This window comes from Phyllobates terribilis, unplaced genomic scaffold (genome assembly GCF_046119375.1).
Source record: "Phyllobates terribilis strain yellow unplaced genomic scaffold, ASM4611937v1 Scaffold_5__5_contigs__length_657084704, whole genome shotgun sequence".
In the NCBI taxonomy this organism is placed as follows: Eukaryota; Metazoa; Chordata; class Amphibia; order Anura; family Dendrobatidae; genus Phyllobates; species Phyllobates terribilis.
Window position 1 is genome coordinate 628,790,318 of NW_027362765.1, and position 13,724 is coordinate 628,804,041.

The 13,724-nt window shown below is 45.3% G+C and overlaps 1 protein-coding gene across 1 annotated transcript in view; it reads left to right on the top strand.

Annotated features, from left to right (window-relative positions):
- The first annotated feature begins 1,466 nt into the window (after nt 1–1,466).
- Nucleotides 1,467–13,724, top strand: part of OSBP (oxysterol binding protein) — a 113,274-nt gene continuing 101,016 nt past the window's right edge. The window contains exons 1-3 of the mRNA XM_073686137.1: nt 1,467–1,852; nt 12,665–12,873; nt 12,962–13,212. Of these exons, the coding sequence (XP_073542238.1) occupies nt 1,563–1,852; nt 12,665–12,873; nt 12,962–13,212 (750 nt within the window). The 5' untranslated portion in view covers nt 1,467–1,562. The remainder of the gene's footprint in view (nt 1,853–12,664; nt 12,874–12,961; nt 13,213–13,724) is intronic.

Consider the following 13,724-nt stretch of genomic DNA (forward strand, 5'->3'; position numbering starts at 1 on the left):
GTGAAAAGTTGGCTATTTGCCCGCTTTGATGCTCAGAACTCACTTAGGCCAGGGTGCAGTGACCTTAGTTTGATGAAGGCCATCACTATCTGTGTAATGGTGGTGTGAGATCAGTGCCCCAAAGTCATTTAACCCCTAAAAACACCAGTTACTCATTTAAATCTGTGAAAAGTGGCTATTTGCCCGCTATGATGCCCAGAACCCATTTGGGCCAGGCTGGAGTGACCTGAATTTCATGTGGACCATCACTATGTATATAATGGCGGTGTGAGATCAGTGGCCCAATGTCATTCAACAGCTAAAAAACACCAGTTACTTATTCAAATCTGTGAAACGTGGCTATTTGCCCACTTTGATGCCCGTTCTCATGCCCAGAACCCACTTGGGCCAGGCCGGAGTGACCTGAATTTGATGCAGGCGATCACTATGTGTGATATGCAGGTGTGAGATCAGAGGACTAATGTCATTTAACCCCTTAAAAACGCCACTTATTCAAATCTGTAAAAAGTGGCTATTTGCCCGCTTTGATGCCAATTCTCATGCCCAGAACCCATTTGGGCCAGGCTAGTGACCTGAATTCGATGCGGGCCATCACTATGTATGAAATGGTGGTGTGAGATCAGTGGCCCAACGTCATTTAACCCATGAAAAACACCAGTTACTTATTCAAATCTGTAAAAAGTGGCTATTTGCCCGTTTTGATGCCCAGTAACCTGAATGTGATGTATGCCATCACTATATATGTAATTATGGTGTGAGATCAGTGGCGCAGTCATTTAACCCTTTCAGTAACATCCTTCAGTGCCCACTTTGAGGCCCATTTTTGTAGCTGCTTTTAAGCGTATTCACATCAGGGCACCTCCCTGCATTGAATTTTTTATTGTAGTCTTTTATTTTTGTAATTAAACCTGTAAAAAAACTGAAAAAAAAAAGAAATTGGCCAATAAGAAACCAACTTCAACCCCGAATAAGAAACTGGCCGAATAAGAACCCAACTTCAGCATGGTGCGTGCACAGCACAAGCGAGCAGACGATCGTAGGCTCCTAAGACTACAAAGTAAAGGAAACGATGGAAAATTAGAACCCCCCCATTTCCCCTCTTTAAAAATAAAGAAATGTGTTAGTTTACAAAAGCTATCGACCAACATAGGATGAACTTCTGTGCATGTGGGGGTTTACGACCCCTGTGACTTTTTACAGCCCCCATTCAGCACATGGAATGAAAACGGGAAGCGGCTCTGCATTCACAACGACTGCCATAGGCTGTGACTACAAGGCTCAGTCCAAGGGTCAGCACCGCTCCTACAGCCGCAGCCGGGGGTCCCAGCGTCAGACCAGTATCTGCCCACAGGGGTCTATTTCCTGCGGGGAGGAGCCTATGAGGTAAACAAGCCTGATGTTATAGGCGAAGCCGGCAGGACAGACGAGCCGTACTACTCAGACCTGCCCTCTAACCGGACGTCCTCCCGAGGCCCCGCCTCCATCATGCACACCCATCCGTCCATGACGTTTCTTCTGGTTCCGGCAGCCCGGTTCCGGCTCGTCCGCCTCGGTGTCTCCTGATGGCGGAGGTGCGCGCGGGTGCCGCCGCTTCCGGTTCAGTCTCCCCGTCTCTGTTACCCCCTCCTCCTCCGCCCCCTGCCGGACCGGCTCCAGGAGCTATACCTCCGCTTCCGCCTGCCCCGCCACCACCAGGCTCCGGCCCTGCGCCGCCCCGGGAAAGCTCCAGCAGCTCCTCGGGCTCCGCTTCTGGCTCAGCTCGGGAAGGCTGGCTTTTCAAGTGGACCAACTATATCAAGGGCTACCAGCGGAGGTGGTTCGTCCTCAGTAATGGCCTCCTGTCCTATTACCGGTAATGTATTGCTCCGTGTCATCACTATGTCTACAGCTCTGTACATGGATTAGTGACAGTGTACCTCCTGACACGTGCCTGCGGGGCACCCCTGATCTGTCACCTCTGACCCGTGCCTGCGGGGCACCCCTGAGCTGTCACCTCTGACCTGTCACCCCTGACCCGTGCCTGCAGGGCACCCCTGAGCCGTCACCTCTGACCCGTGCCTGCGGGGCACCCCTGAGCCGTCACCTCTGACCCGTGCCTGCGGGGCACCCCTGAGCCGTCACCTCTGACCCGTGCCTGCGGGGCACCCCTGAGCCGTCACCTCTGACCCGTGCCTGCGGGGCACCCCTGAGCCGTCACCTCTGACCCGTGCCTGCGGGGCACCCCTGAGCCGTCACCTCTGACCCGTGCCTGCGGGGCACCCCTGAGCCGTCACCTCTGACCCGTGCCTGCGGGGCACCCCTGAGCCGTCACCTCTGACCCGTGCCTGCGGGGCACCCCTGAGCTTTCACCTCTGACCCGTGCCTGCGGGGCACCCCTGAGCCGTCGTCCCTGGCCCGTGCCTGTGGGGCACCTCTGAGCTGTCGTCCCTGGCCCATGCCTGCGGGGCACCCCTGAGCCGTCGCCCCTGGCCCGTGCCTACTTCAGTGTACCCCTCACCTCTGCCCTGTCGCCACGGACCCAGGCCTTCTGCTGTGGGCTCCTGTTGCCGCTGACCTGGCTTGTCAGCTTTCTCTTGTATCTACACTATCCTTACACTGACTACAGTTTACCTCTAGACCTCCATTCACATGTGGATTGGTTTCTTCTTCCATGCGGACAGTCATCTGTTGAATAAGTAATTAAATTGGATGCAGCAGGGCCCATTTACTCTGGGGTTTGTTTTCTGTGCATTTTTAAGAAGGAAACCGTCCTCCATGCAGAACTTTTTCTTCTGTTTTAAAATGTGGAACCATAATAACAAATGTGACCTCTCTGCTTCCATCTGCAAACTGAAGCACCAGATCACTTATTCATTTTGTTTCTAAAACAGAGCAGACAATCTGAATGTTCAGTCATGTGATGAGAGGCAGACTGTCTCCATTGCCCTTTCTCCTAAACCCTTAAGTCGTCACCCAATGTTCTGTAATTATCTGCATACTGTTCACTCAGAGGACCCCTTCTGTCCTTCCTATAATCTGCCATATTGTTCACTCAGAGGACCCCCTTCTGTCCTTCCTATAATCTGCCATACTGTTCACTCAGAGGACCCCTTCTGTCCTTCCTATAATCTGCCATGCCCTGCTCTATACTGACAGTGTAATATTTACCTTCACACCTGTTGCCATGCCATGTTAACCCTTAGGCCACGGCTCCACTACCAGTATTTGGTCAGTATTCGGTCAGTATTTTTTCCTCAGGAGTGGGAATCAAAACCAGGAGTGGGTGATAAATGCAGAATTGGTGACTTGTTTCTATTATACCTTTTCTCTGATTGTTCCTCACCTGGTTTTGGCTCCCACTCCTGAGAAAAAATACTGACCGAATACTGACCAAATACTGATAGTGGGGCCGTGGCCTTACACATGCTGTAGCAATATATGTTCACTGTACTTCACCTCTGACATATCACCACCATCTTGTATCTGCAGAGTACTTGGCACTCATACCCAGCTGTTGTAGTCTTGACCTGTCATCTCTGTCCTGTTCTGTATATACAGCATATCACTTCTGGTTTGTCAGCCCCTGTTTTAAACTGCTGTGTCACTGTCCTATTTCTACAATGTGATACTTGTAATCTACAGCATGCTGAATCTACACTGTTCTTCTCACCTTTTAGTTGCCACTGTCCTGTCCTATACCTACACTTTACTTGCCTATTGCCTTCGTCAACCATCCTGATCTGTGTACACTGTTTTCCTTACCAGTTACCTGACACCACCTTCCTGTCCAGTGTATATGCTGTTCTTCTTATTCGTTACCTGACACCACTGTCCTGTGTCTACGCTCTTATTCTTACTCATTACCTGACGCCACTGTCCTGTCCTGTGTGTGTATGCTCTTTTTCTTACTCGTTATCTGACACCACTGTCCTTTTTGTACCCTGTTCTCCTTTCTCGTGTCTGGACACCACCGTCCAGTCCTGTGTATGTTGTTCTCCTTTCTCGTGTCTGGACACCACCGTCCAGTCCTGTGTATGTATGTTCTCCTTTCTCGTGTCTGGACACCACCGTCCAGTCCTGTGTATGTATGTTCTCCTTTCTCGTGTCTGGACACCACCGTCCAGTCCTGTGTATGTATGTTCTCCTTTCTCGTGTCTGGACACCACCGTCCAGTCCTGTGTATGTTCTTCTCCTTTCTCGTGTCTGGACACCACCGTCCAGTCCTGTGTACGTTCTTCTCCTTTCTCGTGTCTGGACACCACCGTCCAGTCCTATATATGTTGTTCTCCTTTCTCGTGTCTGGACACCACCGTCCAGTCCTGTGTATGTTGTTCTCCTTTCTCGTGTCTGGACACCACTTCATTGTCCTGTCTGTTCGCTGTTCTCTTTTCTCGTCACCGGACACCACACCACTGTCCTGTTTCTACTCTCTTGTCCTTACTCGATACCTGACACCACTGTCCTGTCCTGTGTCTGCGCTCTTCTCATTATTAGTTACCTGACACCACCTTCCTGTCTTGTGTGTACGCTCTTCTTCTTACTTGTTATCTGACACCACCGTACTGACCAGTGTGTACGCTATTATTACCCATTACTGGACACCACCTTCTTATCCTATATGTACGCTGTTCTTCTTACTTGTTACCTGAACCACTATGCTGTCCTGTGTGTACGCTCTTCTCCTTTCTCATGACCTGACATAACCACCCTATCCAGTGTATACGCTGTTCTTCTTACTCATTACCTGATTCCACCATCCTGTCCTGTGTGTGTATGCTCTTCTTCTTACTCGTTACCTGACACCACTGTCCCTTTTTGTACGCTGTTCTCCTTTCTCGTGTGTGGACACCACTTCCTTGTCCTGTGTGTTCGCTGTTCTCTTTACTCGATACCTGATACCACTGTCCTGTCCTGTTCTACGCTCTTCTCCTTACTTGTTACCTGACACCACCGTCCTGACAAGTGTGTGTATGCTGTTGTCCTTACTCGTTACCTGACACCACCGTCCTGTCCTGTGTGTTCGCTGTTCTCCTTTGACGTTACCGGACGCCACTGTCCTGTTTCTACGCTCTTCTCCTTACTTGTTACCTGACACCACCGTCCTGAACAGTGTGTATGCTGTTCTTTTTATTCATTACCTGTCACCACCACCATCCTGTGCTGTGGGTGTATGCTGTTATCCTTACCTGACACTGTTATCCTGACCAGTGTGTACACTGTTCTCCTTACTCATTTCTTGTCCTCAGCTTATCCTGTATATCATCTCCCGCTTTCCCCTTGTTGCGTGCCTCCACTACTGTTCGGTTTCTACATTTTTCTCACTGATCACCCTTACCCAGCTGACTTTGTACTTTTTTCTGAACTGTTCCCACTTTCCTGTATATAGAATGTTCATCTTACTTCTGATCTTTTACTGCTTTCCCATATCCTCAGTCTTTTATGTGAATTACCTAGATCTGGTAAGATGTTGTAATGGCTTCTGTTGAAGTGTTTATACAATTTTTTTGAGTGCTGTAAGGGTATTATACATTGGCTGATTATCGGGAACAAGTAATCTGAGGAATGCTGGTTTTCGAAAACTGCTCGGTAGTCAAATGAAATTATTCTTAAGCTTGCATAAAAATCTTTGTTCTTGTGAAAACTCTTTGTGGCAGCCTGTCTCATGATATTCTTTGCGCACAGATCAATTGTGTTAATGATCATTCTATATGTGCAGAACGATTGTGTTAACGATCGTTTTGTGTGCATGCACGTTCAGACTATACAGGCTATAAAACGACCGTTAATAGGTTTCTATGTAGCCAGTTGACGGTTGTTTAACAGGTGTCATCTTCTCATGTAATCATAACCTTAGTTTGTGAAGCCACACTACTAAAATTTTCTGGCATCCAGTCTGGGATTCTTTAATTTAATCTTTGGGAAAAGATTTAAATGAAAGCAAAAATTTGTGAGGCTGTGTGATTTTTGTTAATCCAGTTTACTGGGCTTCTATGGTGCCGCTCACTTGTACATTGGCAGCCATTGTTAAAGGAAACAATTGGTGCACCTACCCTATATAATGGTTGATATTTCATTTGCTCTCTAATCTACCTGAGGAAGATAGCTTCTGCTATCGAAATGCGTCGTGACGTTAGAGAGCGTATTAAACAATGAAAGGTTTGTGTGTTATAACCTTAATCCCCTCCCTGTCTAGTTGTTTTAGCGCTTCCCTAACACTGCACAATTCTTTCTTTCTTGATTGTTAAAGGAAACACCCTATTGCCCTTTCCTGCTATGGTCACATTTTTTTTTCTTTCCTAACTTTGACAGAGTGATTGATTTTCCAGGTCCATACCATTATGGTATATGGTATGGTAACCATATCTTGATTAACAGCACAGTACGTAATCAGTGGCTCTTGCACTTTTGCATGGACACAATATGACAGTACTAAACAATTTTTTTTATCTCTGGCAACTAAACCACTAGATATGGTCCGAGCAAAGCTAAATAAAATCAGTGTGAACAAGGCCCCAGGTCCACATGAGCTGCATTCAAGAGGTTTGTTTTTGATGGGCCCCTGTGCATAGTTTTTAGAGACACATGAATGCTATCGTGCCAAGCGACTGTGGTACCCATTTTCAAAGAGGGCTCCAAGCTTTTCCTAGGTAATTAAGCATAACACTTATTGAGGGAGAAATATTTGAGGGGCATGTTTTCCAAAGGGGTAAAAAAAAAAAAACCCTGATAAGTTTTTGTGAAGAGGTGAGTAGAAGAATGGACAGAGGGGTAGCAGTGGATATAGAGATTTTTTTTTTTGGACTTTGCAAAGGCATTGGATACTGTCTCGCAAAGACACAAAGCATAATCGGTAACTTAAAGGGGCTTTCCCACATAGTACAAATAAATACCTCTTGGAATAATAATAACTTCCACAATTGGATGTGTTAAATATAATGTTCCTGTGCTGAGATAATCTTATAAATGCTCCCCTGCTGTGTACTGTGTAATGGCTGTGTCTGACCGTACAGGAACATGGTCTGATCATACCACATCTCCTGGGCAGGGGAGGAAGCAGAAGACAATACAGACAGGACAGCAGGGGATCACAGCTGATAACTGTATTTCAGTAAGATAAAACATTGTTTTTAAAACAGAAAAGGAACTATTTTACCTCACAGAATCCCCTGCGATCCCCTGCCCAGGAGATATGGTATGATCAGACCATGTTCTGTAATTGGTGATTCAGACCCTCTGTACACTGCAGCCTCACATAGTGTCATCGCTGGCTCCTGTCTGTGGCCCTTCCTCGGTACTGTACTGCAGACAGGAGCCAGTGAGGAGGCCTGACTGACACGGAGCGCTGCTGCAATGTCCTTGTAGAGCTGCTAACTTATCACGTCTACATTAACAGGTGAACGCTCGCTGAACTAAAAGTACTCTGTATGCAAGTTGAGGACGTTAGGGGTGTTGGATCTCACAGCACTGATTGGACCCTCCCGCAGGTTAAGGGTATGATCTCGGGAGCTCTCGCTCCTTGTACTAACCCAGCGCGGCTGTGTACTTTACGAAGCTGTTACCTACCAGTTACTGCTCTAATGATGTTACCGTTCGGTGACTGTTTGGTAAAGCACAAGTCAGTGCTTCTTTTCTGTAGAGAGTGATCTCTCTCTTTCACTGTGAGTATGGCCGCAAAGGGTTGTGGGATTATTTTCTGCACGCCGGAATCTCACAACCTGGAACTTCGGACTGACAATTATAGGCTTTTAAGGGAACATTAGGGGCAATTTTGACACTGTGTTTGTTAAAATCATCAGTCTGGGGCTGCCCACTCTTTAAATAAAAAAGGCAGCTTCAGATTGGTGAAAGGCACAGGTGAAGGGGTATAGTTGACAGCTATCATGATTGCACTACACTTATTTTTTGGCTGGTTGACTTAACGGCTGCGCTGCCTTTCTCCCCTCAAGATTGCCAGCTACAGGCTGCAAATACAGTGATCCACACAGAGCTACAATTTATCAGGTTATGTAACTTGTGACTTTCATATATAGTACCAGCTTCTGCCCTGAACCCTCATATTCAACACGCTTCTCCCCTCCTTCCTCAGGTCTTTGAGCTGAAGACGCATCACTAAAAGTTCCTCACCAATCCTTCATAGCCTCATAGCCCTCCATCAGGGGTACATGTACACGCTCAGCCAAGTGTGTCAGTGTTCTCAGTAGTGCCATATTCTTGAGTTTAGTCTTCGACCATACATTTTCAGTGACAACAAGCGAAGAGTGAAATCTATTTCTAGGAACATTGTCAGGGAATGAAAGATCTTAAAAATTCAAACTTGATCAACTTTATTTATATTTTTTCTCCTTCCCCCAAACTGGTTGAAGTTGTCCATATTCATCAACTTTAGTCTGTGCGTGGGCTCTTTTATGAGTGCAGGGGAAAACTGTAGTGTCTATTTGTAATCTGTAATCCTGGAGACACTATGATCTGCATAGCAACTGTAAGGCTGTGTGCCCACTATGCGTTTTTTAAGCTTTTCCGAAGCAGCAATTCCGCTGCAGAAACGCTTAAAAAACGCTTGGTAGAAGGCCTGCCATGTTCCCTAATGATAATCTGCATGTGCTGTGCACATGCTGCGGAAATTTCCGCTGCGGATTATCATTGCGGAGAAATCCGCAGCACTACCAATTATTTTGTGGAATTGCGGCGTTTTCGCCGCCATTGACTTGAATTGAATCGCATGACATCCGCATAATTGCATCTGCAGATGCAGATTCCATGCGTTTCAATGTGCGGATGGTACCCGGATGCCATAGTACCTGTTTAAAAAAAAAAAAAAAAAATGGCCATGTGACGTGTCACGTGACCGCTGATGTCGGCGGTCGCGTGACCCTTCACATAACTAAATGACATCATGGCAGGTCCTTTTTAGTCCACCGCTAGCTGCCTGCAAACCAAGACGCATCGGATAAGGACACCGGGGGCCATCAGAAGGTAAGTATAATGTATATTTTTTATTTTATTCTTTTTTTTTTTTTTTATAGGTACTATGGTACCCGGGTCCGGAGGATAGTCTCCTCTTCTCCAAACCCGGGTACCATTCTTTTACGGTCACACTATATAAACCCATGCCGGTTGCATGGATTTATATAGTGTGACCAAGTTGTCAAGCACTTTCCAAGTGATGCTAAAAGCGCTTGACAACTCGCATGCGGAAATGCATGTGAAGAACGCTTCACTTCCGCATGTCCCTGGCAGGAAAAAAACGTAAATTCCGCATGCATTTTTTCTGCCAGGAGATGCAGAAACGCTCAGGAAAATCTGGAGCATTTCTGCAAAGTGGGCACATAGCCTAAGGCTGGGTGCCCACGTAGCGTTTTACAAGCGTTTATGCTGTGGAATTTCCGCAGCATAAACGCTTGGGAAACGCTTGGTAATCCGCCCCCCCATGGTCCCCAATGACAAGCCGCACTTTCAATGCCCATGTTGCGGATTTTTCCGCAGCGTTTATGCTACGCTCAAAAATCCGCAGCATGTCCATTAATTTTGTGGACACGCAGCGTAATCGCCACCATTGACTTGCATTGGACCGCGTGACATCCGCATCACTGCATTTGCACATGCGGATATCCCACTGTTCAATGTGCGGATGGTACCCAAGTCTGGAGGAGAGAAGACTCTCATCCAGACCTGGGTACCATAGAAACTGTAAAAAAAAGAATTTAAAATAAAAAATAAAGTTTATACTCACCTACCGACGTCTTCCCGGTGTTTTGTCTGCTCCGTCCGGTGTCTTGCAATGTTCGCGTTGATGTGAAGGACCTGCCATAACGTCACTGAGTCATGTGACCCATCACATGGCTCAATGACGTTACCGCAGGTCCTTCACACCCCCGCAAGCAGTGCAAGACACCGGACGGAGCAGACAAAACACCGGGAAGACATCGGTAGGTGAGTATAAACTTTATTTTTTTTATTTTTCACCATTCTTATTCTTTTTTTTTTTAACTAACTTGGTCACACTACTATAAATCCATGCCGGTTGCATGGATTTATATAGTGTGAACAAGTTGTCAAGCACTTTCCAAGTGATGCTAAAATCGCTTGGAAAAGCGCTTGATAACCCGCATGCAGAAATGCATGTGAAGAACGCTTGACAAACGCTTCTACCTGGTGGGAAAAACGCATGTAAAATCCGCATGCGTTTTTCCTGCCAGGGAGAAGCGTAAAAAATGTGCAGAATTTCTGCATCGTGGGCACTTGGCCTTAAACAAGATTTATAAAGTTGCTTTAAAGGGGTTGTCCGTTTTCATGAACATGGGCCCCAGACTGTGTAAAAATGCCTAATTAATAGACTCAAGAGGTACTCTCCTTCCCTGTGTCCAGCTCTGGCTTCTTGCCACTGCTGTGGGCATATTGCATCATCAGGGCGTATCGCTGCTGTAGACAGTCTACTACAGCACTACCGCTGTGCTCTGTGCATGAGCCATGGAGTTCAGTAACTGCCTAGAGGGATGACACATGATGTAACTACTGCAGCCAAAATATCAAGACTGGAGCTGCCACGGAGAGCCGATGCTGGACCCTGGTGGGAGCGGTCAGGTATTTTACAGTTTGGGATCCACTTTTAGGAAAGTGGATAACTCCAAGTATATGAAAACCTTTTCAACCATTTTTTTATTGCTCAAAGTGACTTAATAATTTCCTTTTCTATAATCTAGTGTTCTGATGGTGCAGAGTTGAGAGATAAGTGTCAGAAGGCAGATTGTTCCCCGTGCACACCTCCTGATTGGCACGCTGTGCATTGTGACACCACAGCTGACCCAGGTTTATCACATTGGAGAGATCACAGCATGTCACTAAGAATTGACAGGATTCCCTGGAAACGCCTTCTGTATTAACATTTTTCATTCACTTTTTTTTTTTTTTTTCTCTTAGTCTTTGATATCTCTAAGCTGCAGAGTAATTGTATTGTGTTTAACACTTTTTCTGCCAGTGATGTGTTTTGTTCCAGATGAATGAATGCTATGTGCTCTCATTACTGGGGAGCCGAAAGATCAGGTTGAAATTGTGACTTGCTGACAGAGGAAAGCTTTTTGTTGATAAATTCTTTGTGATGACTGCCCCATAAATCTGTTGTACTTAGTGTTCTACAAGCAAATAAATAATTATTATTAATATACAGACTAAGCCCTACATACAGATTGGTTTTTATCACTATCTGCCTCTAGCTTTACATAGCTGAATGGGCAGTCCTATTCTTACACTGCTAAAACGACTTTTCTCAGCGGTACCGTTTCTCTGACATCTGAATGAAGCATTATCAAGCTAAACTAGTTGTAGAATGCACCTCATGCGTCTATGCTCTCTGCTCCTGTACAGTACCCAGCCTGAAGAATTTTTATCTTCTGCCATATACATCAGTATAATTTTCTTTGTATTTTTACATTGTTAGCTAGTTTCTCCAGTCCCCCTCCACTGCTAAGCTTGGAATAACTAGACAGTGCATATCTGGATTGTTGCCTGCTGCTGGCAGATCAGTGATGTGAAACTGCAAATGCTGCTTTGTTGATGCATATGGCAGAAGATTATCTTCTGTCATATGCGTCCACAGAAAAGCATTTGTAGTGTTGCATCACTGATCTCTCAGCAGCAGACAACAAACTCAAGCCATATCGTTTGAGCCCTTCTATATACAACCCAAACCAGCAGTACATTGTACCCCAGTAGTTATTGGAACACATGCACACCACTGCTTCCTGGTTTGAGCTCTGCACTCTAATGAAGGACATTATCCCTCACAGAAGCCCTCACCATTCTAAACACCACCCAGAGCTATGCTGGCACTCTGAGAGAGACTGTACTATTAGAGTTGGGCCCAATTCTGATCCAGCATCCATGTCTGTAGTCCATGGCTACCAGACCCTGCTAACCTCCTTTTACATGCTGGCATCTCTGACCCTCTTCTGATTAGTAGGTCAGGCATGATGTACGCATGTCATTGTGCTGGGCCTACTTATCATATGCGGCTGCTGCACCTTGATAAAGATGGTTGAGTAAATTGATTTCCAGAACCATGTACATAGACTTGTTTGGGCTCCTTTTGACTTCAATTTCATGAGAAGCTGCACTGACCAGAAAGGAGAGCATACTGTGCAGCCTCGACCAGGAACAAGATAGCATTTTGAGGGCTAAAGGTAGTTATTTATCTGTTAGATGGTGCAATATTTGCAGTTGAAATGATTTTCAAAGTATAATTATGTGTTCAAACCCATTTAACCATCTGCTCCCCTTTGTACTCATTGCTCTGAGTCTGACCGAAAAACAATGAATTGTTGCAGAATCCTCTTCCTCATGTCCTCTACAAAGGGGCAGAAATGTTTAAGCCTCAGGAATAAATAACGATAATCTCTTGTTTAATTTTATCATTTCAGTTTACCAAAGGGGAAATAATGGAAAAATTAGAATGTTGTCTACAACTGCTTTATTAAAGGAAACTTTTCTCTATTTTGCGATTACTCAGTAGATACTTATGACAACAATACAGTATATTTGTTTTTATTTTTTTTTTTATGCATCAATTTTGGGCCCTGACATCGTGTTAACAAACACTTAACGTGCTATTGCTGACAGTAAGAGAACCCGCAAACGATTGGCAGAACTTTATGTAAATAATAAAGTTGCATTCTACATTGTTTTTCTGCAGATCGAAAGCAGAGATGCGGCATACCTGTCGGGGCACGATCAATCTGGCCACTGCCAATATTTCTGTGGAGGATTCCTGTAATTTTGTGATTTCCAATGGGGGAGCTCAGACATATCACCTGAAAGCAAGCTCAGAAGTGGAGCGTCAACGATGGATTACAGCCTTAGAGCTTGCCAAGGCGCGAGCTGTCAAGATGCAGGCAGAATCGGGTAAGCCAGACTTCAAGCTGTCAGAATTCATACTCCTTGCTGACTTATTGCTACTGAATATGATAAATATACTGGTTGTCTCTTGCAGATGATTCTGGAGATGATGATCCCACCTCTCAGACAGATAAAGCAGAAGTTCACAACACGCTGCGTGCGCTTTCAGGAAAGGTTGAAGATCTGGGTACATGCAATGACCTTATTGCAAAACATGGAACCGCACTGCAACGATCTCTGAGTGAGTTAGAGAGTCTGCGCCTCCCTCAAGACAGCTCCGAAAAGATCAAGCAGGTCAACGAGAGAGCAACACTTTTCAGGATCACCTCTAATGCTATGATAAATGTGAGTGAGAAGAATTATACAACTCTTGGTGGTCAAAAAACAAATCACACAACTTTATTTTAGCAGCATATGAATCTGTTAACCCCTTCACCCCAGGGCCTTTTCACACTTTTGTTTTTTACTCCTTCCCAGAGCCATAACTTTTTTTTTTTTTTCTTTTCTTTAGTTTTTGGTCAATATGGCTATGTGAGGGCATGTTTTTTGCAGGACGAGTTGTACTTTTGAACGACACCATTGGTTTTACCATATCATGTACTGGAAAACGGGGAAAAAAATTCCAAGTGCAGTGAATTTGCAAAAAAAAAAGTGCAATTCCACAATTGTGTGTGTTTTTTTTTTTTTTTTTTTTTCTAGTCCTGGAGCGAAGTATGAAGTTTTGAGACAGTCAACCTGTTAGATATTGCATTCTTAACCTCCTATTAACAGCCTTACTGTTTTTCTAAACCGAAAAATAAAATAAAAAAAGCTTCATGCTTGACTCTAGGATTGGCTCAGTTCCTCTGCAGATTGTG